This window comes from Gasterosteus aculeatus, chromosome X (genome assembly GCF_964276395.1).
Source record: "Gasterosteus aculeatus chromosome X, fGasAcu3.hap1.1, whole genome shotgun sequence".
Classification (NCBI taxonomy): Eukaryota; Metazoa; Chordata; class Actinopteri; order Perciformes; family Gasterosteidae; genus Gasterosteus; species Gasterosteus aculeatus.
This window is the reverse complement of record NC_135698.1, coordinates 13,655,548-13,680,645: the sequence shown is the minus strand read 5'-3', so window position 1 is coordinate 13,680,645 and position 25,098 is coordinate 13,655,548. Positions and strand designations below refer to the sequence as shown.

The following is a 25,098-nucleotide window of genomic DNA, read 5'->3' as shown; positions in this document are numbered from 1 at the left end:
TAATAATAATAACTCTTATTGGTGACATTGGTGAACAATGGTTGTTATTACAGACTGATTGGTTTGTCTAAAACAATTTAGTAAGTATTTTGTTTTAATACGATTTTTTATGAATTTAACTTAATGCTGTTTAAATTGAATAACCAACAGTCTCGGCTACTGTAGAGAGCCCTCTACTGGATAAAATATCTCACACAGATCCCCCCAGCGGTCAATAAACTCCACACTATTTGAGAACTGGAAATATTTTCTTTTCTTTTTTTAATGGAGAGCCCTGGCCACAATAATGAAAGACTGTAAATGTAAAGGAGCAGGAGCCAGATCAGTTCCTCTACCATCACACACACTTAATAGCTATACTAGCTGTTCAACTTCAATATAATAAAAAGACAGGGAAGCAGTGAGAAGTCACAGCCTGAAAACACAACGTTTTTAATGCCTGCTATTAAAGCAATTGAAAAAATGACGGAAGTCTAGATTAAACAGACCAGAAAAAATTAATATGTCATTTTTGTTTTGTGTTGTAGAAAAAAAAACATTAAAAAATGTTACATTAAATATTTTATTTGATTAAATAGCTTAGGGCAGCTATTGGCGTGTGCTTGACTACGTTGAGATAATCATTGTAAATTCAGCAAAATTGTATCTTAAAATAGTAAAAAATATTATCCCATATTGGATTGTTGCTGTAAGCATTTGCAACTAATTGCAGGGTTATACTATTCAACATGATTTATCAAATGTATTATCGTTGGTTTGTACGCGTTACCTTGCTGGTTCAAGATGCATAATTGTCAATACATTATTTAGGGTGAAATCGAACCAAATATTAATCCTATAGACCATGTTACGATTCTCACGTATCGTGAATGCGCCCATGTGTTTAACTTGTTATAATAAAATGTCAACTCTATTGTTTAAAAAAAGAAGCGTTGCAGCTGTTTGAGAGATAAGGGAGAGTGACCGGAAGTCGTCACCTTCCACCTCGCGAGAACTCAAAGGCTACGTCACGTTACCTTTGACATAGATTTGTTTCTGCACCTGAGAAGCACGCAGCCAGAAGGGTCCAAGATGAACAGAGCTTTCAACAAAACAAGTCTGAAACAGCTGGTAAGAGCGTGACAGTTACAACTCGACAGCGCAGACAGATGTTGCACTGATGCGTCCTCGCGCAACGTTAGCTCGGTGGTTTGTTTGTTTTAGCTGCAGCTGCTAGCTTGCTAGCTAACGTTAACTTAGATGCGTGCTCGTCTGGCGAGCCGTAGTGTCGTTTTATGAATTCCTCCGCGACGGCGTTTTGTGAATTACGTCGACCAACACTTGTATACATATTGTCATGTTGCAAGAATATGGTTAGGTCTGCGTTTGTCTTTCGTTCGAGCTTGCTGGTGTTAGCACAGCTAGCCTAGCATTTATGCAACCAACGTTAAACGGCAGTTACGAAACTCATTGACGCAGCGGATGATACTAAAATATTCCCCGACGCACCGCTTCTCCCGTGGGACGTGTAGCAGTGACGTTATAGGATCCAATAACTCATCAAGTAACGTAGCGTGTGAAATCTGCTGTTGTTTGTTTGACTGGATTGAAACGACCTTCAAAAAGTGCCGTGGTCCAGTGCTGTCCAGATGAAGCTGTTTCCCTCTGACCAAAGGTCGTAGCCTGCTGTTGCCCTCGAGCAATGAGGATTTGGACCAACCTAACTCTCTAAATCCTAGAAAAAACACTGTACACACTTGGGACATATTGCAATACAAACAAATAGAGGCACTGCTCACACATCATTGAAAAAATGACGCAGTAATGACGGGGAAATATACATTTTCTTCGTAATTTATTTATTTTTTAATGATATTTTCAAATTAGCAAAAACTAATTTAAGAAAAACGCGATGGCAGTGAGTGATACCGTGACAAGCTCTGGTCTTCCTGCCAATTTATACAACTTTGAATGTTATAAGAATTGTCATAATCTGACACAAGGGTTAAAAATCACCAGATTGTTGGTTTTACTGGTCCATAAGTCTATTTGATACTGAGATGTGGACATCTCCTCCTACAGACTGGTGTCCTCCAAAGGTTTCAAAGCACCTTGGTGGTTGCAGAGCACAACAATGAAAAGTTGACCCCTATTACACTCAATGCCATCACTGCTGCCAGTAAGCTGGGTGGAGATGTGTCCTGTCTTGTTGCTGGAACAAACTGTGCACAGGTAGGCAGAGCTTTTTAGATTCAACTGTTATTTTGTCAATCTTGTACTGCATATAGCTAATATAGATAAATAAAAACACCGTATGAATGTATACAATGCATTCTTAATGTTGGAGCAATATGTCTAATAGAAGAACATCCGTTGTTTTTGTCTTCTCAGGTTGTAGAGCAAATCAGAAAAGTACAAGGTGTGAATAAGGTTCTGGTTGCTCAACATGATTCTTACAAAGGTTCCCTGCCAGGTATGTGACACTCAAGATAATTGACGCCTTTTGTAATTGAACTTAACTAGCAACAAGGAACTGTATATTTGCACAGTCCCACATATTTTCACAGCTGGTTCATGTAGTGCTCAAGGAAGCATTGGCGGTTTGTTTGTGTACTGTGTTCAAGTTGTCTAGAACTAGCTTAGCAAAAACCATGCATGACTTTTTTTAAAAAATTTTTATTGTTTGCCTCAGAGGAGCTGACTCCACTTATCCTGGAAACTCAAAAGCAATTCAAATTCACCCACATCTGTGCTGGTGCATCTGCCTTTGGAAAGGTAGGTAATAGAGAGGGAGTCCTGCACAAATTGTAGATGTTGGAATTACAACCTTATGTTTTCACTACATAATTATCTTGGCAATACCTTGTTTTATAGTGCATTTTGACTTTTGTAACTATTTAAGAGATTGCAGATTATTTAGCATCTTATTTGTGTATTTACATGATACCAATATTCAATTTGCTGATAGCAGAATTATTGTCAGTATCCTTTATGTTGCCACACCCTCAGTCACAGTATAGTATGTCATATAAAGTAATAATACTCTGACAATATTTCATAGTGTAGTATAAAAAGTTATAGTATGTCAAGTCATTGTAACACATAAAAAGTCATAGTATAGTATCCTGACATAAATAAAATATGAATTAATTTTGTCACAGCCTCTGCAAGATAAGTGTTTTTGTTTTTAAATTAAGGTTAATCTTTGCATTTTTAATTCCCCCAGAACCTGCTTCCCAGAGTGGCTGCCAAGTTGGATGTATCTCCAGTTTCAGATATTATTGAGATAAAGTCTCCGGACACTTTTGTCAGAACAATCTATGCTGGTAAGCGTTTTTTTCCCCCTAATGATAAAGTAAAGTAGCCAACCTTTACGTCAGAAGACGTCTTAAATCATGGTACCTGAATAAAGTACAACTTTGATGTGGTGCAGATAAACACAGCAGATTTTTTGCAACTGGAATGTCTGCTGGGAAGTTTATAGTAATCATTTCTCTCCTTTTCAAATATGACAAGTTAATCATATTTTGATTGTGTAGGAAATGCTCTCAGCACTGTGAAATGTAACGAGTCGGTCAAGATCTTCACGGTCAGAGGCACGTCCTTTGAGGCGGCTGCCACCGAGGGAGGAAGTGCTGCATCAGAAGACGGTACGATAGCTTACAGATTCATCCAGAAAGCTCACAGTGTATGCAAAGAAATGAAATGTATTATTGTTGTTGTTTTTTATCATAACAAAAAAGATCAATATACATTTAACAAAAAACAACCACAAAAGTTATTTTTTCTTCATTTTAATGCAATGATCATCCTTGTTGTTTGGTGGTCCTCATTACTTGGCTGTAGTTGCTTCTTCTTCTCCTGCTGGAGTGTCTGAGTGGCTGGAACAGAGTCTGACAAAGAGCGACCGCCCAGATCTGACCAGCGCTAAGGTCGTGGTGTCAGGAGGTGAGACCTTTTTCGTCTTCTGAATTACAACTTGAGGCCAACACAATGCTACCTTTCATGTGTGTTGTTGTCTTTTGTTGTGAATTATTTTGTGTGCTCTGTCAGTTCTCCTTTGCTAGGTGGTATAATGGTGTTTTCTCTTCGTAGGAAGAGGCTTGAAGAGCGGAGACAACTTCCAGCTGCTTTATGACCTTGCAGACAAGATGAATGCTGCAGGTAAAATGGAATTTCATTTTCTTTTTCATTAATCTATTTTTAATTTGTATTTATACTCATGAAGAGTTCAAATTGCATGTATTATTTTTGTAGTTGGTGCATCCAGAGCAGCAGTGGATGCTGGTTATGTCCCCAATGACATGCAGGTTGGACAGACAGGCAAGATAGTAGCACCTGTAAGTTTATTTGTTTTTCTGAAGTGAATGACTAATGAAACATTTTTTAAAAAAGCATTGTTTAATGGCAGGAAACACTTTGACTCGGATCAGAGTGGACAGGTCTGTCACGTTTGACAAATACCTGTTTACGATTACACAGAATGGTTGCAATCCAGTATGATACGGTTAGCTGCTCGGCCGTTTCTAAAAAGGTTAACTTCCCATTATGGGATTCGGCCGGGTTACCTCAGCTGTAATTATCCACACATTAGCCTCGGTAAAATGTACTCGATGGCACATTTGGGGCCTAAATGATTTAGCTGTTCCATTAAAGCCGAGTGCACTTGATGTCTGGGCATCGCGTCCGGCCGGTCCGGACTGATGGTCCAAATTAGATTTTCCAAATGTTATGACTAGCTCGTTGAATTTGGCTAAGTTGATTAAATATGAGATATATTTTTATTATGTTGTGTATTGATTTAAAATAAAATATTTAGTATGTATACATGTAAGATATTCTTGTCTGCTGATTTATTTTCTATTTATCGTTTCCAAATGTAGTGGAAACATCAGAATGGGTGTCGTTCTAAAATGCTGGTCACTTACCATGTTCACTAGTAGAGTGATGATTCAGATATGAATTTATTGACTTTCCACAGACATGCAAATCTTTTCAGAGGTTTATTTTGTAAAAAAAAAGACAAGTCTGCGGTCTGCTCGTAGGTACACGCCCTCCGAAGGCCTGAGATTCTACATTGACAGTTGAGTAACTCTTTGTCCGGTCGTCTTCTGTTCGTGCCCTCAGGAGCTGTACATTGCTGTTGGCATCTCTGGAGCTATTCAGCACCTGGCTGGAATGAAAGATAGCAAGGTAAAGTCATCAGTGTCCTAAATTGTACCATGTCATTGATGTTTTGCATGTATGCATAATTGTTTTTGTGTTGATTGAATGATCATAGTTTTAAGCAAAAGACACTGGCAGTCAATCGTCTTTTACGGTTTGTTCATTGGTCCTCCTCATTTTCTATTTTTCTATTCAGGTTATCGTTGCTATCAACAAGGACCCGGAGGCTCCGATTTTCCAGGTGGCTGACTACGGCCTGGTCGCTGATCTGTTTAAGGTAGGTGGTTGGTAATGTTATGTCACCACGGCCGTAAATTAGGAAACAACCATCGTTCACCATCTGCTGGGTTGAGTCAGTCGGAGTCAAACATCTGCTCTCTCACTGATACATTTTGCAAGATGCCTGTTGAATTATTAAGTGCTTAAATTAATCAAAGGACAGTTGTGGCTGAGCTTGCCGTGAAGAAAGAAGCACAATAGCACATAAAAAGTGATTACGGGTCACTCGAAAGTGGCTTCACTCTTGTATAGACCTTCTACTTGCCAGGATTCTTACACGCCTAGTAGCTTTCTTGTATCTAGCTTCTTACACGCTTAGTTGCTTTCTTGTATCTGAAGCTGGTACTTGAGGAGTGCGAGCCAGGACTGTTGGCACAACTCTCACTGCAGTCCAGGCTAGTAGATTATAGTTTCACATGTTTTATTTAGCTCCTTCTGAGCAGCCCAGGTGTCCTAAAAAAACGAGTAGTAATAATAGCTAGTGGCAATAGAGTTGTGACCCGCAGGGTGAGATCACCTTACATGTGATGAGTCCTCGGATAGCTGATTAAATGGATGGGCTTTCTACTTTACCCCAGAAGGGACAATTGATACCTCAGGACAAATTTGGGCAGTGACTGATGATTCAGTTCTGAAGTGGCTGGGCCCCCAAGGATTGCCATCTGAAAGACTTATAATATATCTTCTTCAAAACTACACACACTGGCATTACCAGTGTGTTTATGGTCTTGATGCCTCTCCTTTTAAAATCTTGCTCTGCATCAGTCAACATTCTCATTTAAACAAACCAGCATGCGTGATGGTATAAAATGTAAATATTGTGTTCTCCTCAGGCGGTTCCCGAGATGACCAAAGCACTGGACAAGTGATAGAGACCACCGGGTCCCTCAGCCGCTGCCTCAACAAATACCTGAAGCTGTGTGCATGCAGAACTAATAACCTACATATTCTGACTGGAAATGGAAGATCTATGCCAGTTTCTCTAATACATGTACATTTGTACGTACCTGGTGGCGGTGTTTTATTTCTTTAGCCGTGTGGGAATTTGTATTGAATTTTCAGGCATCTCTGAAGGCCTGACTGGTCTCTGACCTGGTTGATTGTAATATGTTGCACCTTTATACCACCAAGTTCGCACTATACTCAGAAAAATATGTATTAGATTAAAAAACTAATGACTCTCATTTGACCATGTTTTTTTTTTTTATTAGATTAATTTCGCAATGCCCTCTTTCCACAATCAAGATGGAAAATGTCTGTCAATGGGACAACAAACGGGGAAAATCTTGAATGTTCATGCTATATTTTACTTTAACATTTTAGTTAAATTCAGTATGCGTGGGACGTCATTTAGCAAAATCTTAAACCATTCCAGTCATTGCACCTGGATAAAGTCTGCCACACTCTACAGATACAAAATGTAACATTGCTTATATAGAAAGACAAAGATTGGAAATAAGTTGCGACTGATCCAATGTACCCTGCTGCAGTCCCATCGGGAAGGACCGTTATTGTGAGTTTAGTTTCTTTTGGTAAAATGTTTCAGAAAAAGTGTCAATTCCTAATAACAAATTAGCTTTCTCAAGTCTCTGCGTTTGTGCTGCTCTGGCAAGTTCATCCTCTCGCGCTCATGTGCCGGCGGTTCCCGACAACACCAGAGCTTCGTAGAAGATCGTCCATCTTAAGAGTAAGTCCTGGGACGTCCACGTCTTCTACGTCTCTGCCAGCCGGTTGACCGGGACGTCGACGGGCTCCATCATCCTGTACTTCTCCTCCAGGAGGGGTTCTTCGCCCTGCAGGTGGATGAGCGGCTTGGAGTGCAGCCCGACCCTGCTCTCCTGGTTCCTCTTGTTGAAGATGTTCACCCGGTGCTCTGGGCTGGCCTTGGCCGAACCCGCCGGGCTCGGCGGCTTTAGGTTGACCGGGTCCAGGCCCTTCTGGGCGAGGTGGGTATTCTCGGAAAGCGTGGACAGCAGCTCCTGCATCACGGCGCAGGGCCCCCCCCGCTGGGCCTGAGCGCTGCCCAGCGCCAGCGGGCTGCTGTACGGCGGCGGGTAGCACCGCTGGTCGCTGTAGTCCGTGGAGGTGGAGGCCTCGCGCACCGTGGAGCTGCAGTCCGTGGTGGAGCCCAGCGTGTGGCTGCTGATGCTGTGCTGCCGGACGCTGAAGCTGCTGCGGGACGCCGGCGCGGCGGACGCCTCGCTGACGGAGCTGCCGGTGCGCCGCAAGCGACCGCACGACACTGCGTCCGCGCTCACCAGGGAGGAGGGAAGCTGGCTGGAGTTGTTGGGCAGGTGCACGTCTATGGCCGCTGTGGTGATGAGGACTCGCGCGGGGTCTGGGATCCCCATGTCTACAAGAGCAGAGCACAGTGCTGTGAGACTATGGCAGCGCGCCGTGGGAAAGGGGGGGGCGGCGTCTATATGCTCACCGCTGCTCGGCTCACTGTAGTACTGGCTGATGTAGTTGTTCATGTCGTCCTGACCGTGGTGAACTGAAGAGTTAAAGAAGGGGACATGCGCCGTTATTTGTCTCAGAGGCGAGTCCAATGTTTGACAAGATACACAAGAAAAAAAAAAGGGGAAACATTACTTCTTTTAGTGTATTTACTTACATTATTTTACACAATATACTTTAGTTAATAATTATATCTCCTCCATAAGTGGGGGTTGAGTTGTAAACACAATAATAGTATAACACTGGTGATATAGAATGTCATGGGAGAGATAATTAATGACAAATTCTCTATCTTAGAAAGGTTCTGACTACAACTATTCAGAATGTTGTATTAAACAATTGTTTTTGTCTACTTCTTAAAATTGCCATAGAGGGGACGTCTTGCAACCTTATTTTAGACATGCAGTTAATTCATATTTTTGTTTTAGTTCATTTAAATAATCATCGCTGCCTGATCTTTGAAAGCTCAAGAGACTGAGGAGTGTGTCTTATTCAACAATAGTGGACATGATGTACTAAAGCTTAGATCCTCCCTGATGATGCAGAGAGCTCACTGATGCAATGACGTTGGGGGTTTCATATGATTACCTGCAGCCCCCCCGGGCTTTCTTGCAATGACTGGCCCGTGGTGGTCGGAGGTCCCGGAGGCCAACCCGTCCACCTCCTGGAAACTGCTCTGTTTGCCCCACATGTGGTGGATCTGCATGGCTGCTTCCCGCTCCGCTACCAGATCCAGGTCCTGCTGGGCCAGGTGGGCTCTCAGCTGCCGAATCTCGAACTGGAACAAAGAAAAGATGAATCTTATAAAAACACCGAAAAACTCATATTCTACTCACTAAAACCTTGTTTACTATTTTCCAATTTAGTAGATACACTTTCAGTCACACTTATGAAGTCAAAGTAAATAATATTAAAACATCAATTTGTGGACTAGGAAATGCACAGGGCTTGATACCCACAAGACTTCTAAATGTATTCTCTAATGATAAAATAATGTACCTTTTGTACACTTTTATGCCTTTGAGTACTTATTTTCTTGCACAGAGCTTTGCTGCCCTCTACTGATCACATGCAGCTACACATAGTGGACCTCTTATGGCAAAGACAGAAACACCATCCGCTGCTTATCATCTTGTCTCCTTAGAACACTGACCTGCCATATATAATATACATATATAATAATTTATAGCATGTATTGTAATATTACCATTCCATTATGTTTTTTCGGTATATGCAATAAAACAAATCTGTTTAGGCTTATGTCCCTCAAGGTAATACAAATATATAGTTTATTTTTAATCATTATTACAGGTCATCTCCAACCAATGACAGTTTATATTTTAATTATCTTAAAAGCTCCCCTCTAGATTCTCAAATCCTGAGATGCTGACAATTCCAAGTGGAAAATCCAAGTCAGCGCTCAGTTTTTTGAGGGGCAGATCCAATTAAAGTCTCAAGTCACAGCGTGTGCAGTGTGACTGCGGTCCACGTTTCTGCTGTAAGGTCAAACATGTGAGAAAGATGAGATGACGTACTGCCTGCTCCTGGCAGATCTGGGTGAGACGGTCCAGCTGTTCTTCCCTCATCGCCTTCGCCTTCTCAGACTGCTGGATCTCCATCTCCATCTCGACCTTCACTTGCAACACATAGGCTAAAAGAACAGGGTATGTTATAGTCTTCAAAAGACATTTAGTCATTTCAACTGAAATCTACATTAACTGAAATAATTTCCCCTTCAAAACACTTTTATTGAAATCTCCAAGTCAATCATATTCACGTGCACATGACAAAGGACCTTCCCTAACATATTGTACACAAGGTGGACAATGCAACAGCAAGTTGTGACACTTCTGTTAAATGTTGGGAACTTTAAAGCAATAGTTTATGCGGGTGTTTTAGTGCTTTGTGTTGACAATGTGTCACGGTTTTAAACATGTATTAACCACATGGGGGAGCCACGCTGTTGAGAAAGCATTCCTTCTAACATATAATAAAAAGTATTTGAATGTAACAGCTCTTTGAGACTTGAGCTGTGGGTTCACTACACAGACAATGTACTTCCTGGTGAAACATAAAAGGACAAAAAGACAAATAATCAAGCAAACAACCTCAATATTGAATGGAGCCGAGCACGCTGCAGTATGTATCCGTGTGACCTGACAGTAAAGGACGGGATGCAAAGGACATCAGCCGCTCCTGGTCCTCACCATCAAGGATCCTCTTGACCCTCCAGATGCGCAGTGTGATGATGAGACCGATGGCGTCCCAGGGGCTGCTGGGGCCGTTTGCCACCGTGGAGGCCACCATGGGGGCCAGAGACAGGACGATGACAGCTCCATCAAACACCTGAGAAAAGCGCGCACACGCACACGCACACGCACACGCACACACACACACACACACACACACACACACACACACACACACACACACACACACACACACACACACACACACACACACACACACACACACACAGCAGCTGTTGGCTCGGTGGCTTCCACAGGGGTCTGACATTGAGGGAATGACACTGCGGTGAAAGGAGCGCGGGGGTAACGCGACTAATGGGACCCGTGGGAGCTTACCTCTACTTTGTTCTCTATGTAGTCCCATATCCCCAACACCACAATCCTGAACACCGTCTGAGACCGTCCGAGAGACAGAGGGACAGAGGGACAGATAGCAGGTCACACACAGGGTGAGAGGGAAGAAAACAATGACAGCTAAACAGAGTGAGCCCGGTGGTGTACGCTGAGCATTTACTGGGTACTAATTCACAAACAATTAACCTTGATAGTCCCAGTAAGATGCATTTGCACTTGAGACTACCATCAACAACATCATATTGATGAAAATCACAGGCAGCGTGGCAGCAATTAGGCTGCAGAGAGCAAACAAAATGCTTTTGTTGCAGTTCCTCTTCCCCCAGCATCCATCCTTGTTTCAGATACTCATGGTTTGCATTTACGCAGAAACCGGCCTACCTGCAGCCTCTACTCATTTGGTGGATCCATAGGCGGGGAGGTGCTGGGAAAGGCTGCTTATTGATGAATAAAACTATGAAAGTTGGCTTCGCGGTGGTCAAGTGAAAGAAAGTAAGAGAAATGTGGGCGACCGTAAAGAAAATGGTAATCAATGCGACGCACCTGAGGCCTAGAAGTGCTTTAAAACCAGCAGAACAGAAACGCTCCATGTGCAAGTGTGTGTGTTGTGTATCAATTGAACAGCACGGGAGGGAACAACTGTTCCAGCATAAACTACAGTTATTTCATTTCTTTTTCAGTTGCACACAACTTTACTTTTACTCATCAAAATGTAATCAAGCACAGAGGACATGGGAGGGGGAAGCGGGGGAGGGGGTTAAGGGGGTGAGTGCTGTTAATACTCTAATGAGGATGTGTCAGTGTACCTCGTCGGCTCTCAATACTGCATAACGTAGCATTAATCAGCAGGTCGCCGCATCAGCCGTAAGTGACACTGTGTTTGTGTTGAGCCGGAGGAAGACAGAGACTCACCTCAGCGAAGAACACAGAGAGAATAGCCAGGCTGATCCAGTGGATGATGCTTGCAATGTGGAATGCATTATTAACTGGAGGAATAAAACACGGAAAAACTAAATTATTTTTAAGGACAGTTAGGTGGTAAGAAATGTATGTTTTCTATTTCGTTGGTGTTTCTAACAGCCTTTACCTGCTGCGTAACGCCCAACAAAGTACAGTAAACTCGAAGAAATGAGCAAATTCATGCACACACACACACACATATTTAAATACACAAATAGACACGCAAATCATTTACTGTACGTGCATGTGTCTGTTCCTTCCTATTAGTCGGGCCAAAGGTGGACAGCCTGAAACAGCACTCGGGTGTCAGCTGAGGCCTTTCTCTTCACGCTTTGCTCCCCCATCTGTCTCCATTTGCTGTGTTCAGTGATCCGTCTGTTAGTCCATTCATCTTCCTCGAGTCCTTCCCATAGTCCTTCACCATCCAACTATGCATTGTCTGATTCCTCTACCCGCTAATCTCCCTTCTCAAATCTGTCTTCCTTGTCCTTTGTCTCGCCAGTCTAGTCAGGTATGACCCTTAACCCTCCACTTATAATAAAGGAGGAGGTGTCCGCCATATCAGATTGTGTCAATGGAGCCAATACTGGGGTGACGGGAGTCATAGTGGGATTTTGACTAGCTGACGTTTGGTCTCGCCTGCAGAATACTAATGGGAGGATTATAGATCATGATTGATTAAAGCTTCTGGTCCCAGGACAGCTCATCAGTGACAAACTCATTATCCAATTAAACGTGGACCTTTTGCACATGCTCAGATACATGTCCTTCATAAGTTTTCCTCATCACAATTCTAACAGAGGTTACCTGTGTTATATCACAGTTTTTGTGCAAATTAAAGTTCTATTAAAACATACTCCTTTGTCGTACTGTAGATCTCAAGTTGATGCAGTGACTCAGAGCCTTTGTACAGCAACTAATACACAATTTTGCTGAGTCCACTTTTCTCCCTCCTCAAAAGTGCCACTGCAAGCCAGGACCAGGCGCAATAAGACTTAACAGGCCACATCCGCATTACACTGTCCCCCAAACCGCTTCCTCATTGTGTGGATCATCCCAGGCGGTTTTGCGCTTGTCTTGATTTCCAGCACTCACACTGCAACAGCTTGATGTCTATGAGCAGCTCCAGCGTCAGCAGCACCACCACCAGAACGACACAGGCCACCAGGAAACAGTTGAAGCCCGCCGACAGCAGACAGACATGCCACAGCGCTGCCCTTCGCCCACAGCACGGCTTCAGCCAGTTCGACCTGACGGGTGGGGAGGACGGGGGGGGTTGAGGGACAGAGAGGGGAAGGAAATGTGCTCAGAGGAGCAGCAGACCCTGTTCTGCATACAAATTCAGATAATGTTCTCTGTTAAATTTGATGGGAAGCATAAATAATTGTTTAGAGTTGATATATATATATATTAGTATGAAGTAGTTCACATTCTCGTTTCTACCTTCCTTTGCTAATGTGAAAACGTTTATTATAATCTTTGCCCTCCACTTCCAGGTAAAGCTCTCCTTTTGTAAAAGGCAAATGTAGTCAAATTACTGTCAACAACCTTTCATTTTTTGTTCGTCTATTTTTGGAAACGGATTAAGTGACGTCTGTTGTAACCCAAATCTCAGCATTAAAACGTTTGTTTTCTTCCCATCTGAACACGCTTGTGTGTATAAAGCACCAATGCATTTAATGATGGAATTATTGGAACGTCTAGAGGAGGTGAGAACTGACTCAGTGGCGTCATAGTCTCTAGTTTTGTTTCTGTATGTTATGTCATTTAAAACCTTAATATAAAGTGTGGCCTGATAAGAGTGACCTGTGTTTAATTCCTCTCCCTGTTGCATCACTGGGCGACAAATGGTGGAAAGCCCATCTGGGCGACTGTTTAGCTAAAAACCAGGCTGGCAGTCAGTTGACGGTCTCAATATTCTGGTAGACGCTCTGGAAGGCTTAGTTGCTGGCTGACCGCATGATGTAACTTCATGTGCACCATCTGGAGGGCGCAGTTGCACCTGGTTGCTGTCCATCACTAATTATTCCTGAACTGGTTGAGCAGAAACTGCTTAAAGCACGTTCGTCCAAATTGCTATCAATTTTCCATTCATTTGGAATGTGCTGTTGTCCCTCGTGCGCTGGCTGCTTGTCACGTTGGGTTCGGAGATGCAAGTGTGGCACCTGCTTTAAATCCATTACGCCCTCGAGTTCCACCAGTCAGAAACAGACTCCTGTGGATTTATGGTCAATAAACTAAATAAATGACAGATTTTAGATAACAGAAGGCTTTCTCTTCCCGTCACAGCTCGGCATTCCACAGACAGGCGTACTCTTACAAGAGCAGACGCGGAAAAAGGAAAGTGCGTGTGCGTGTTGGGTTGCAGAGAGGACGCAGGGTGCAGCTGGTACAAAAGCATTGGGAATCATCCAAAACCGAACTTGAGAGAGCGCCAGGGAGGAACGTTGGAGGAGGAGGAAGAATGAGAAATAATGACCAGAAAAAGATGCAGATGGAGCTAAATGATAATTCCAGTATATTAACGAGTACAACCTTTTTTTGTGATCTTTGCCATCATCATATTGCCAATAGGAATAATGATAATTGCTAAGATTTGCGAACGTGGCAACATTGTTTGAAAAGAGGTGCAAACGGGCATAAAATACTAGCGGTCGGGTATAAACTCCCTTCCATGGAAGTAGGACAACAGGAAATTTGGAAAGTATCAACTCCTCATATCTGAGCAGCCAAAAATAAGAGACGTTTTGACTCCTTGTTTCACCTGTATATCAGAAAACGCACGTTTGACAGTAAAACGATTAGCCAAATTGGTGCGAGTTCTATGCAGCAACCCTTAATACCAGTCAATGCCAACAGGTCAGGAGCCAATCAGCCGGGGTGACCAGGAGGTGGTGGAGGGTAACGTTAGCCGATACCACGGAGACATTTCCCTGCACCGATTTGTTCCAAAGGAACAACGTCAAACGCCATCTGCCAGTGGAGGAGAACAAAGAAAAAGAAACCTTTGCCTAAAGATGCGCTTAATACACCGTCATCACACATGTGTGGACTATTATTTAGAAGACGGAATGAGCATCACGCGCTCTAAGAGACACCCGACTTCCCTCCGGGACCGACAAGCATGATTCAACTCAAACTGTGTGGAATAATTCATTCGGACCTCTCCCACAAGCCAGGCAGAAAAGGTTTAAATTTAATAAACGTGTAAAGAAAACGGCTGTCTGGGAGTAAATGGCACTGATGGATTACTCTATAATCTGAAAACTTAATTTGAGGAAAAATCCCTTCAAACCTGGAATGGACATGAGGACATGAAGTATTTATACCCGACTCCCTGCCCGGGTCACGGCATAGGTGGATCAAATTGGTAATAACTCAAATATGTCCGTACACAGGCAAACATCGCATGCATGCACACACACACACACACCGACCCACACACACACACACCCAGCCACACATACAAACCGTTCAGAGCAATATTTGAATATTTGACATGGCTTGTCCTGTGGACAGGTCCATAAAGACATCCAGCAGGTCAGCGGCCGCAGTACTGAGGGAAGATGGAAGAGGTCTTGACAGCAGGGGTATTAGATCTCGAGCCCCGATCAATAGCGGCCACGGACGGAAGTAAAGTCACGCAGTACATGACGCCTGCTGCGGTGTCCCCTGCAGCCTCCTCTAAAGGACCGACAGAGACGTCAGCCGGAGCGACTGGTCGCTCTGTCGGGGCCCGTTCACACCCGACGCTGCGGAGAGTTTGGCTCCAGCTCCAGTTTAGTAACTCTCACTGTGGGGAGGCAAGCTGCATCTCTTTCATTACACGGTCTCCTGTCACTGGACGCGATAAAATACAATGCAAAGTCATCAGGTACAAGTCAAATACAATGTGGTGCTCTGTTTGTGTGTTTGTGAGTTAACAAATTAAGAGAAAACGGAAGGGCCGCAGAGGGAAAAATTAATTCAGTTATTCAAGTAATGAGTCTCAAAGACTTGTCCGAGGTATTGATTTTTACACACACACACGCAATGAACAGCTGCAAATACCAACCCCTCCATCAGCGTTTCCAAAGGAAAGCCTGAAATAGTCTCGCTGTGAAAAACGCCGCTGTGCAATGCCTCTTAATAATTAAGGCCTAATCAATTAAAAGATGCCAATAAACAAACCGTAGGCTTCAGCATTCCCTTTAAGTAACAGGCAAACTTGTTTTTGTATTTCTTTGACTTATTTTTTCAGATACAGGCAGATTCGCTCTGCTAGTGTATATACACACACACACACACACACACACACACACAGCGAACTCCGAGCCGGTGTTGGTCAGAGAAATGGGCCACAGACACTGAGTGAATGGAGATAGATGGGGCTTCATGTGCAAAGCAGCAGACAAGCTGTCCCTGATAAATTGGTTTTCACCACAACACTTGATCTCTCTCGCTCTCAGCCTAAAAAGCAATCTCACACTTTGCATGTCTGTGAATATTAACAAACCCTCATACCCTGCACTCAAATGTCATCTATTGTGTTGCACATGGTGCCAGGCAAGATAGCCGATTTGATGGAGAGGACTGTTCTTCTTTGGGTTTGAAATAGAGTCGTTTGGGGCAGGGCGAAGAAAAGCTGGTTCTTTTATCTGACATCCATCCCAACAGAGCAGGTAGTATAGCTGTGGTTTCAAAGCCCCATGAACTATTGTTCCCGCCATGATTCATACTAGACTCTGGCAATGGTCAGTCACAGCTATTTTCGGGAGTCTAGATTTGTTATTATACCAATATCCAACATTTCACCAGACGCTGTATCGGCTTAATGTGGCCGTCACCGTGCAACCAGGTTAATCCCACAATACCGTCCAACGTGAACAGAGAGGGAACCCTGCAAATGGATCCATTGCATTCTGATCTGCAGGTTTGTGAATGAAAGCGTGAAGGCGGGTCGGCCGTCCTCTATTCCGCTCATCTCCCTTCACCTCCAGTAAAGGGGCTGGTTGGATATTCTGTAGTTTGCAAAAACTTTTAAATTATACAAATAAGACACTAGTTAGTGGGACGAGGGTAGATGTGAAATCCCACCAACCTTATCGTGGACTTTCCAGCAAGTTCTGGAGAAGATGGTTCTGCCAAAATCTATAAATATTCTCAGTTAGCTCACTACTGCATAGAATCTGCAAGGACTGCATGTGCCCCTTGTAGACCGCAAGAACATCCACCTCCTACATAATCGCCCACGTCTGCTGATAAAGAGCCACGAGGAGCTGGCATGCAAGACTGTATGCGCACCTCCGGCACAAGCATATGGAACAACATCCAACCAAGGCCCCACAGTCGAAAAAAAAAAAAGGATTGCGTTATAATCTCTTACTTATCCCATCGATGACCATTGGTTTGCAGCGCTTAGTTTAAGCTTCATACTTCTCCTTTCAACATTCCCCGAAGCAATGCCCAGAAGCTCAATACAAACTTAAACGGAAATCATATTTATGATAACATGAGTGATCACCTGCTTATACGTCTACAAACACAGGATAGAGTGACGTCGACAAAATCAAATAACCGAATATAAAAACCGTCTCACAAACGTTATTGTGGCTTAATAAGACACACCTTGCTCTTCACCAAAATCAACGCACAAAGTCACCGAGGAAAAAACGAAGACAATCATTTACAAAAGAGATCAAATTAGTCGGCAGTGTGCAGAGGAGTTTCTATGACGACACATTCCGACGCAACGTAAACCAGTTCATTGCCTCGCCATTAGCCCCTTTGTGTCATTCCTCTGATGCCACACACATGAGTCACAAAGGCATCCCGATTCTGTGGCGACAAGCTGGCTGCGTGGCCTTTTACAAGAACTCTTCCAAACAGACACATGTGTGTTTGGCGCTGTCTTGGAATGCTTGTAACCCGAAAATCGTGAATTCCAATCCGAAAAGCTCATTGAGCTGCAGCATTTACATGGGTGTCAGTTAGCACATAGTTTTCACCAGCCTGCCTCCTGGGCTATTCCGGGACTCTGAGGCGTTCCTGTGATAAGAATGAACGTCGACTTACTTTTCGCACAGAATATTCACAGCATTGTGTGAATTGATAAAAACCTCCAAATTCCAGGTTGACCAGGGTGTCATGTTGTCCTGTATGAAAGTGCCCACTGAGATGATGCTTTTGCTGGGATGCCAGATCCCGCCCGCTGCGGGGGGGCATTGCCACATGGTGAGCGGACAGAGTGGGGGTTTGGGTAAGGACCCATCTGGCTCTGCCCAGTGTCCCGTGGAGCTATCGGCCCGGACCAGGCCGGTCAGCTGACACACCGGGGGCTTGGATGGCGAAATGGCAATTAAGCGTGTAGTGTTTGACGACTCTCCCTGCATGGATGCTAAGCGTCACGGCATGCTAAAGGGTTGTGAGTCACGCTTCCTGAGGGGGAGAGCCATGGACACTTGCTACGGGGGTCCTCGAACACTCTCTGTTTTCTTCCAGAAATGGACATTGTGAACAGAAGCTCGTCTGGTGGTGAGAAAGTCATTGAGCTGGAATGACCACATCAGCGGAGCCATTGTCCGTTTAACACGGCGAGAATAATAAATGAATTGCCAAATATCCTCGACGACGGGACTATGATGTAAAATGAGGGGTGATCCAATACGCCAGGTATAATTACCACCTGCAATAACGAGCAATGGGAGAGTGACGGCAGAGCGTTTCTCCGCTCGGGTAGATTATAGATGGTAGTAATTACGGGCGTAGCACTTTACCGAAACATCCCCAGGGCCAGTTTCTATTATCTAGTGTGATGGCCAAGATCAGAAACATCAAACACAATGTACAAACCTTTTGGGCTTTTTAAGTACATAGATGAATTAAAAAAAAAGGTAATTAATAATCAAGCTCCTCATTTTATTTCAAGCTCACTCTTACCGTTTGATGTGCTTCAAACACTTTTTAAATGACCACACACAAAACCCCTCACACTTCGATGGTTTTACCGACTGTGTTCAAACCATCAAGCAGCGACAGAGTGGATTTCTGGGACGTACCCGTCTCTGTTGTCCTCTTCGTCTGGGTTGGAGATGAGTTGGGATCCAGCGAGGGAAACGTCCAGGGCGGCCAGCGGCAAGTCTCTGTAGGCAAAGCTGACCAGCTGGACGGGGGCCGCGCACTGCTTGTCCTCCTCCACCTGCATGGAGATCACCTCCAGCTCCGAGGCTCCGGCCTTGGGAGGAGCACTGCGGTACACACACACACACACATTCGCACACGACCACAACCAGAGCAGCATCAGCGTCAGCCTGGACTTGTGTCACCTTTAAATCTGTATACTTCTTCAGCAAAGGACAGTGAAGTGCAAGGTTGTATGTTAGTGTGGTTTGTTTCAATTAACAAGTGCTCCAGGTAGGGAAGTTTGACAATATCTACTGGGACTATGCTTAATGTTGATGAATGAAAACACAAACATGGTGTGAAGGTCCTTGTTTGCAGTGTTTACTGGCACCCTCAACAAGGGCACAATTTCCTGGCAAGTAATAAGAAGCTGATTTACATTTCTAAATGGCAGAAGATGAAGTCTCAAGCCACAGTATATATGGTAATTGGTATTGTACAAAAATGGAAATACTAATATATCAACTTAAATAGCGAACCGTGAATACTAAATGATTTCTCCTCACAACGGCAGACCCAGAAGAATGATATATTATAATGATCAATTTGGGGCATTTTTGCCTTTTTACCGGCTCTCTAAAGGTTTTTTTAAACGATCCTCCAACATCTAAACTAACACGGATGTCACAACATTCATTCTACAGCATTTGGATTTCTGTAAACATTGTGTTATTCCTGAATGTTAATAACATGACTGACTTTTCATTCATGGTTTACCGAAGTTTCTACTTGACAGAATTATGAAATTAATTGAAACCAATGGCTGCCTGAAAATCAATCAATTTAAAAACATATAGTATGAGTCAAAATATGCAAAACTAGCCCAAACTTTCTGCACAGCAAGAAAAAGCTTTGTTTGTCCATTTTGATATATTCAATGTACTTTCTTCCGCATTGTCGTGTTTGTCACTTTATCTGCCATCGAGGTCGTGAAACCTCAAACATAAACTGAGCACTATGACCGTTCGAGCTCAGCCAATAGCCGACAAGGAGAAGTCACCTTGGAACAAGAGTCTCAAACGGCTTGGCAGCTGTCCCAGTGCAGCCGGTGTGAGACATCAATAACTCCAGTGCATAACAGTGGAGGAAGGCATTGATTACAACGCAGAGGGAACAGAGGCCGTTGGCTCGGTGAATTCAGCGACTCTGTGCTGGAGGTGAAGCGGAGTGGGAGGGGACGGTTTGTAAAGATTACTGAGCAGACCCACCTTCCTGCAAAATGTAGATTCAGGCACGGCTGGAACGGAACATTTTCCTGACTTATTTCTTGACTACTACTGTTTTAAAGGACTATCGTGAAAAGTTATTTTGTTACACTTACGCAAACCCAACAAGGGCGATGCAACACAAATACCTTGTGTTATTTAGCCTGAGGGTCAAACGGTCATATATTTACATGCCCTCCACAAAATGCCCGCGCATCACTGTTATCTGTGGACTTGGCACCTTTGGCCAAATGCAATAAGGAAGCTAATGCGTCATGACAAACACAAACTGTGCAGTGCATCAAAATCACATCTCCAGACCATCGCAGAGGCGGCCAGAAGCCGTTCTGTGCGGAGCCCAGCGGGGTGTCTGGGTGCCATGGTGGGGGCGGAGGGGAGGCTTCACGCCTGAACACTATGCTCACTTCAACAATGCAAGCAAGGACAGCCACTGGCGTGCTGGCATGTGATGGGCGGGCATGTGACTTCTGCGACACTAAGAGGAGGCGGAAGGGTCAGCGTAGAGCATGCGTGTCTTGAGGGGAAATCTTGCACCCGTACAGAACAGCTATTCTCATCATGGAGCCCAAAAGACTATAAATAAATAAATAAAAATAAAACATGCTTTGAAAATGAGCCGTTTACTAAATGCCGATCTGGCTTTATTTAACACGGTATTGTTCTTACAGCGACGCTGTAATTAAACTAACTTGCAGTGAATAAGCTATTCAGCACGGCTATTATAGTATTATGTTAATAGACAACAAATAGCAGTTAAAGTAATCTGATTCAGTGCAGAGGTCAAAGGTATAATACGTTCTGTATACCGACACTTGGTTACTGCCTGATGCACAGCAATTCACTGCGATGATATGATCAGGAAAGCAGAAACAACGTGCTAAATCACTTCTATGGGTACCGTCCAGATTTCCCAAAGCAGCAACCCAGACAAAAGCTTCCAATACAAATGATATTTTAGGCAATTCCTGCTCTTTCAATGTCCTAGGGGAAATTGCAGTAGTTCCTAATTCCAATGCATCAATAAAGAATGTGTTTTGTTGGTCTTTGGAGGTTTCTTTAATAGAGAAAATGCTTTGGCTGACGTTTTGTTCCGTATCACCTCAATTAACAGGCAGGGAAAGAAAGGCCTGAAATATAAGGGGTGGGCTTTTTGTTAGGTTGTTTTAAAATTCAAAGAGCTACATAATGGAAAGAAATCGAAAGAACATTACCTCATATCTTTTTGCGAACCGTATTTTAAATGTAAACTACAGACAGACATGTAACTTTTTTAAATACACAGGAAAATGCAAGATAAATCCCTTCATTTTTTTCTGTTTAAGCATCTCATACATTTCCCCATCTCGCCTCCCACTGTTTCCACATCAGAGATGCTACAGGGCTTCGGAGAGAGGAAGCGGCAGAGAGAGAGAGAAAAGGGGGATTTACAGCAGCATCAAGTCAAGAGAGCAGGGGTGAAAATAACTACAAAGACCGTTCTCTGCATGAGAGTTTCCCATCTGTCACGGGATTGCAGCAGCATTAAATAATGACTTTGTACTACCAACTACTCATTGCATTCTCTATATTATGTGCTTACAGATGTGTTGCACCAAAATTCCCCTTTAAATGTAATCAACTGCCCTAATCTGCTGGCTTGAGGCTTGGAAAGAGGTGGTTGGAAGCAGCATCCTGTGCCTTTAACTAAGGGATGCAGCTGACTGAGCCCATTTTGCATTCAACCTTCACTCCACTCCTCCACCTCCTCCCACTGCGCTCCTTTCCCTCTGCTCCCTTCCCTTTTTTTTTCCTCCTTCTTCCGAGCCCCAACCGTGGCTGTCATCAGAATGCAGGGCCTGTCTGGACAACCACGAGTAATTATTAATAAGAGAAGATGACAAGTGAACATCCCTCTTGAATGCTAAGAGATGCCAGCGGAGACTGGAGATGGCCAGCCAGTCTCTCGCTGTGGGCCCTGCAAGAGGCTCCACTCGTTTCTGCCGAAGCCATTCGCACTGGGGGGGGGGGGGGTCAGGTGTATATCCAGGTCCCATCCTGCTATTCATACACTTCCACGCTGAGTTGACCTTTGCGTAAGACTGCGTGTTCATAAATGGAGATGTAAGATTTCACACTGTCTCAGACACGGTTTCATACTTACTGGTGGTTGCTCATGTTGAGGTCTTGTTGCTGCAAATTAGACGTCCACACGAAATGTCCCAGAGTGTGAAATGCAAGTTCACCACTGCAGAGACCTGGCTCATACCACCCCTATAGAAAACATAAAGGAACAGTGGGATTGCTACAAACATAGGAAATCATTCAGCAGATCACAGGAAAACTCTATAAGCCAAGGCGAATTGGGAGATGTGATTGGTAGCTTATATAGTAAAGTTGTGTAGAACACAAATGCATGCAAAATGATGTGTGAAGAGTGAAGTGTCAATGCGTATGCTGCTTAGGCTGTTCCCGAAGGCGAACTGTCCTAACGCCAGCTGTAGCTATGTTCTGTTCAACTATTTTCCTGGGGGGCACTAAACCATAATGGATTTTAAATCCCCTCCAATATACGCTCTGCTCCGTGAATCGGGCACTGAGGAACATCACACCTCTTGCATAGCAAGTATGGCGGGATGCGAGCCCTTTGTGCCGCGGGATAGAGAGCCGTTGATGTCCAAGTTTGTCCAGTGGAAGCCCTCTCCAGCTGCTTTGCAGGGAACAGACATGCCGATCTCAAACGCATGGCTGTCGCTTACCACATCATGTCCACGAGAAAGAAAACGGGCTCAGCTCTCAGCGATGCAAAGTAAAAGTAACACTGCAATCGGCTTTCGAAAAGAGATGAATTCATGAGTGCAATGCTTATACATTCGGATCCTTGCGTGTGTGACACACGGAGCCACAGCGAGGTGAGGAGTCAGCATTCACAGCCGCAGCAGACCACAGCAGAGTAACGTAGTGAAGCACAGCAGATCAACTGCTACTCAGGATAAATCAGCTCGGGTCATTCCAGGGCTGAGTGCGACGCCGCTTCACAGCAGAACCCAAAAACATGGTTTTTTTGTATAATAATAATAATAATAATCAGGAAAAAGCGGTGCCAACAGTCACACAGCCATCACTTAACAAGGTGCAGGGCAAGTTGTTTAATGCAAAGTATCGCTGGACATGAGTAAACAAATACGATTTGTCTTGAGCTGCTACTTCTACTATTCCATTTAACAACAACAACAAAAATAAAGCATGCACTGGGGGCCATGTCTGTGCACGCTTTCTGCTTTTCACCCCGTCAACATGTATTTGCATTCATTTCCCATCGTCGTAGCTACATTAACAGTTAATGGTGCTGGTACATCTTACTGGTACATGGTGCACGGTCTCATTCCTGAACCAACGCAAACGATTCAACTACCCAGCGCGAAATCAACACACACACACACACACACACACACACACACACACACACACACACACACACACACACACACACACACACACACACACACACACACACACACACACACGACCCACTAACCTCGTACGTTTCCTACATTGTGTTGAGTGTGGTCGTGACTCCTTCTCGCTCGCAGTGATGTGGGTAATATCTCCCTTCACGCTGATGATGATGATGATGATGATGAGGATGAGGATGAGGATCGGTGTGAGAGAAGCTCGGATCTTGCTGTGTGTAGGCTGCGATTCCCCTCAAATTTGCGTTGGCCGAGCAACCGTATCGCCTCTCAGAAGACAGCGCACGACGAAAACACCTCCTCCGGACCGGAGGCAGCATCCTTCAGCGGAGGAGACGACGGGCCGTCTCTCAATCAGGGGGGCGACGACATCTTCGGAGGGGAGAGGCAGGACGCGCTTGCAGGGCTTCCCCCACAATCACAACGGGGAATCCATGTGCTCGGAATAAATAAATAAATAAAAATAAAAACAGCGGGCAGAGGTTGACTAGCGGGGAGCTGTCCAGGTGCTGAAGGAAAGGGGGGGTTGCAGGGGTTCCAGATGTGCAGCGGGCAGCGCCGTCAGCGCGCAGCTAACCGGGTTTGACCCACACACGCGGTGATGTGACATTGCGTATTTAAGCGGTGTAGATTCCAATTGAGCCGCAAAAGAGCCCGCAGACGTCTCCGCTTTCTGTGTCGGCCCATCAGCGTCGACGTAGAAAAAAAAAAAAAAACTCTCGCTTCACTTGGTCTCTTGAGATTTAGAGTTCCTCGCGATAACACGAAGAAAACCCCCCACCAACACTCCTGCAGTGACCTCAGTGGTGTGTTCATGACCAAGTCTGCTGTATTTAAATGCATAGATATAGATTTATACAAAATAATGTATATTTTTCAGTGATACGGTAAATAAACACACGTCCCTTCCCATCAAATTAACAATCAAAATAAAAGGTCAGTTAAAATGTGATCCATTGTGACGGATTAAACTACCAAATATAAAGTAGTTAATAAGTCCTCCTTGAACAAAGACAACATCAGTACAACGAAGATTTAGTGTTACTATCTAAATAATGACTCAATACTAGTTTAAAGTGGAGTAGCTCTTCTGCGTTATAAATCTTGTATTCTTTCCTTTTGGTAAACTGCTGTGGCTCTGCTGACTCTCTCTTACTGTATTGTTAACAAACGCACTTCTGGAGTATTTGTGATTTCTCTCCCAGCAGGAGATGTCGTTGTTATCTGGGCCGTGCTTGTACCTGCCTTCAATCTATTGCTGACAATATTACTGCTTCGGATATCATGGCTATTCTACTAAAGTACAATATATTGTTTTTCCTGTGCCGAGGATCTCAAAAAAGATTGAAAAGCAGCATGGAAATTTGTGATTTTAGGTTATACTAAAAGAATTGAATTTAGTATTCCCATACTACGATATAACTTAAGTTAATCATTTGAATTGTTTATCCACCACTGGAGCGCAGTGAACAACCAACAACGTACAACATTGATTATCGGTCTGAACATAGTGTTTATAAGATTATGAAAAACTTCCCACGAAGCCATTCATGCTTCCTTTGAATACCAGTCATTCAGTTTTTTGTTTTTTTTCTTCTCACCGATCCCAAACACGCTGCGTTCACATGCACAACAGGTGATTTGCTCATTCGTCACCCGCTGCAATCCAATCCCACGAGAACAAAAGCTAAATATAACACGCTGTGTTGTAGTCTGACGTCAGATGTCAACGTTGTCTAAAGCGCTGCTGCTGTTTTTAAATGTCACCTTTCACCCCACGATAATGAGTAACTTACTACCAGGTATCCTGACGTGGAG

The 25,098-nt window shown here is 43.9% G+C and overlaps 2 protein-coding genes across 2 annotated transcripts; one reads left to right on the top strand and one right to left on the bottom strand.

Moving 5' to 3' along the window:
- The first annotated feature begins 969 nt into the window (after window positions 1–969).
- LOC120809029 (electron transfer flavoprotein subunit alpha, mitochondrial) lies at window positions 970–6,608 on the top strand. The gene is made up of 12 exons (XM_040162531.2): window positions 970–1,110; window positions 2,062–2,211; window positions 2,371–2,452; window positions 2,672–2,754; window positions 3,206–3,305; window positions 3,519–3,629; window positions 3,826–3,927; window positions 4,075–4,143; window positions 4,237–4,319; window positions 5,107–5,172; window positions 5,342–5,422; window positions 6,258–6,608. The coding sequence occupies exons 1-12, from the start codon at window positions 1,072–1,074 to the stop codon at window positions 6,291–6,293; spliced, it is 1,002 nt and encodes a 333-aa protein (XP_040018465.1). The 5' UTR covers window positions 970–1,071; the 3' UTR covers window positions 6,294–6,608.
- On the bottom strand, window positions 6,609–24,086 carry LOC120809026 (transmembrane protein 266). The gene is made up of 11 exons (XM_040162525.2): window positions 23,346–24,086; window positions 21,972–22,081; window positions 18,482–18,670; window positions 12,540–12,694; window positions 11,397–11,470; window positions 10,467–10,523; window positions 10,089–10,227; window positions 9,417–9,532; window positions 8,470–8,659; window positions 7,856–7,918; window positions 6,609–7,777 (listed from the first exon to the last, which is right to left on the bottom strand). The coding sequence occupies exons 2-11, from the start codon at window positions 21,983–21,985 to the stop codon at window positions 7,137–7,139; spliced, it is 1,638 nt and encodes a 545-aa protein (XP_040018459.2). The 5' UTR covers window positions 21,986–22,081; window positions 23,346–24,086; the 3' UTR covers window positions 6,609–7,136.
- Window positions 24,087–25,098: the final 1,012 nt, after the last annotated feature.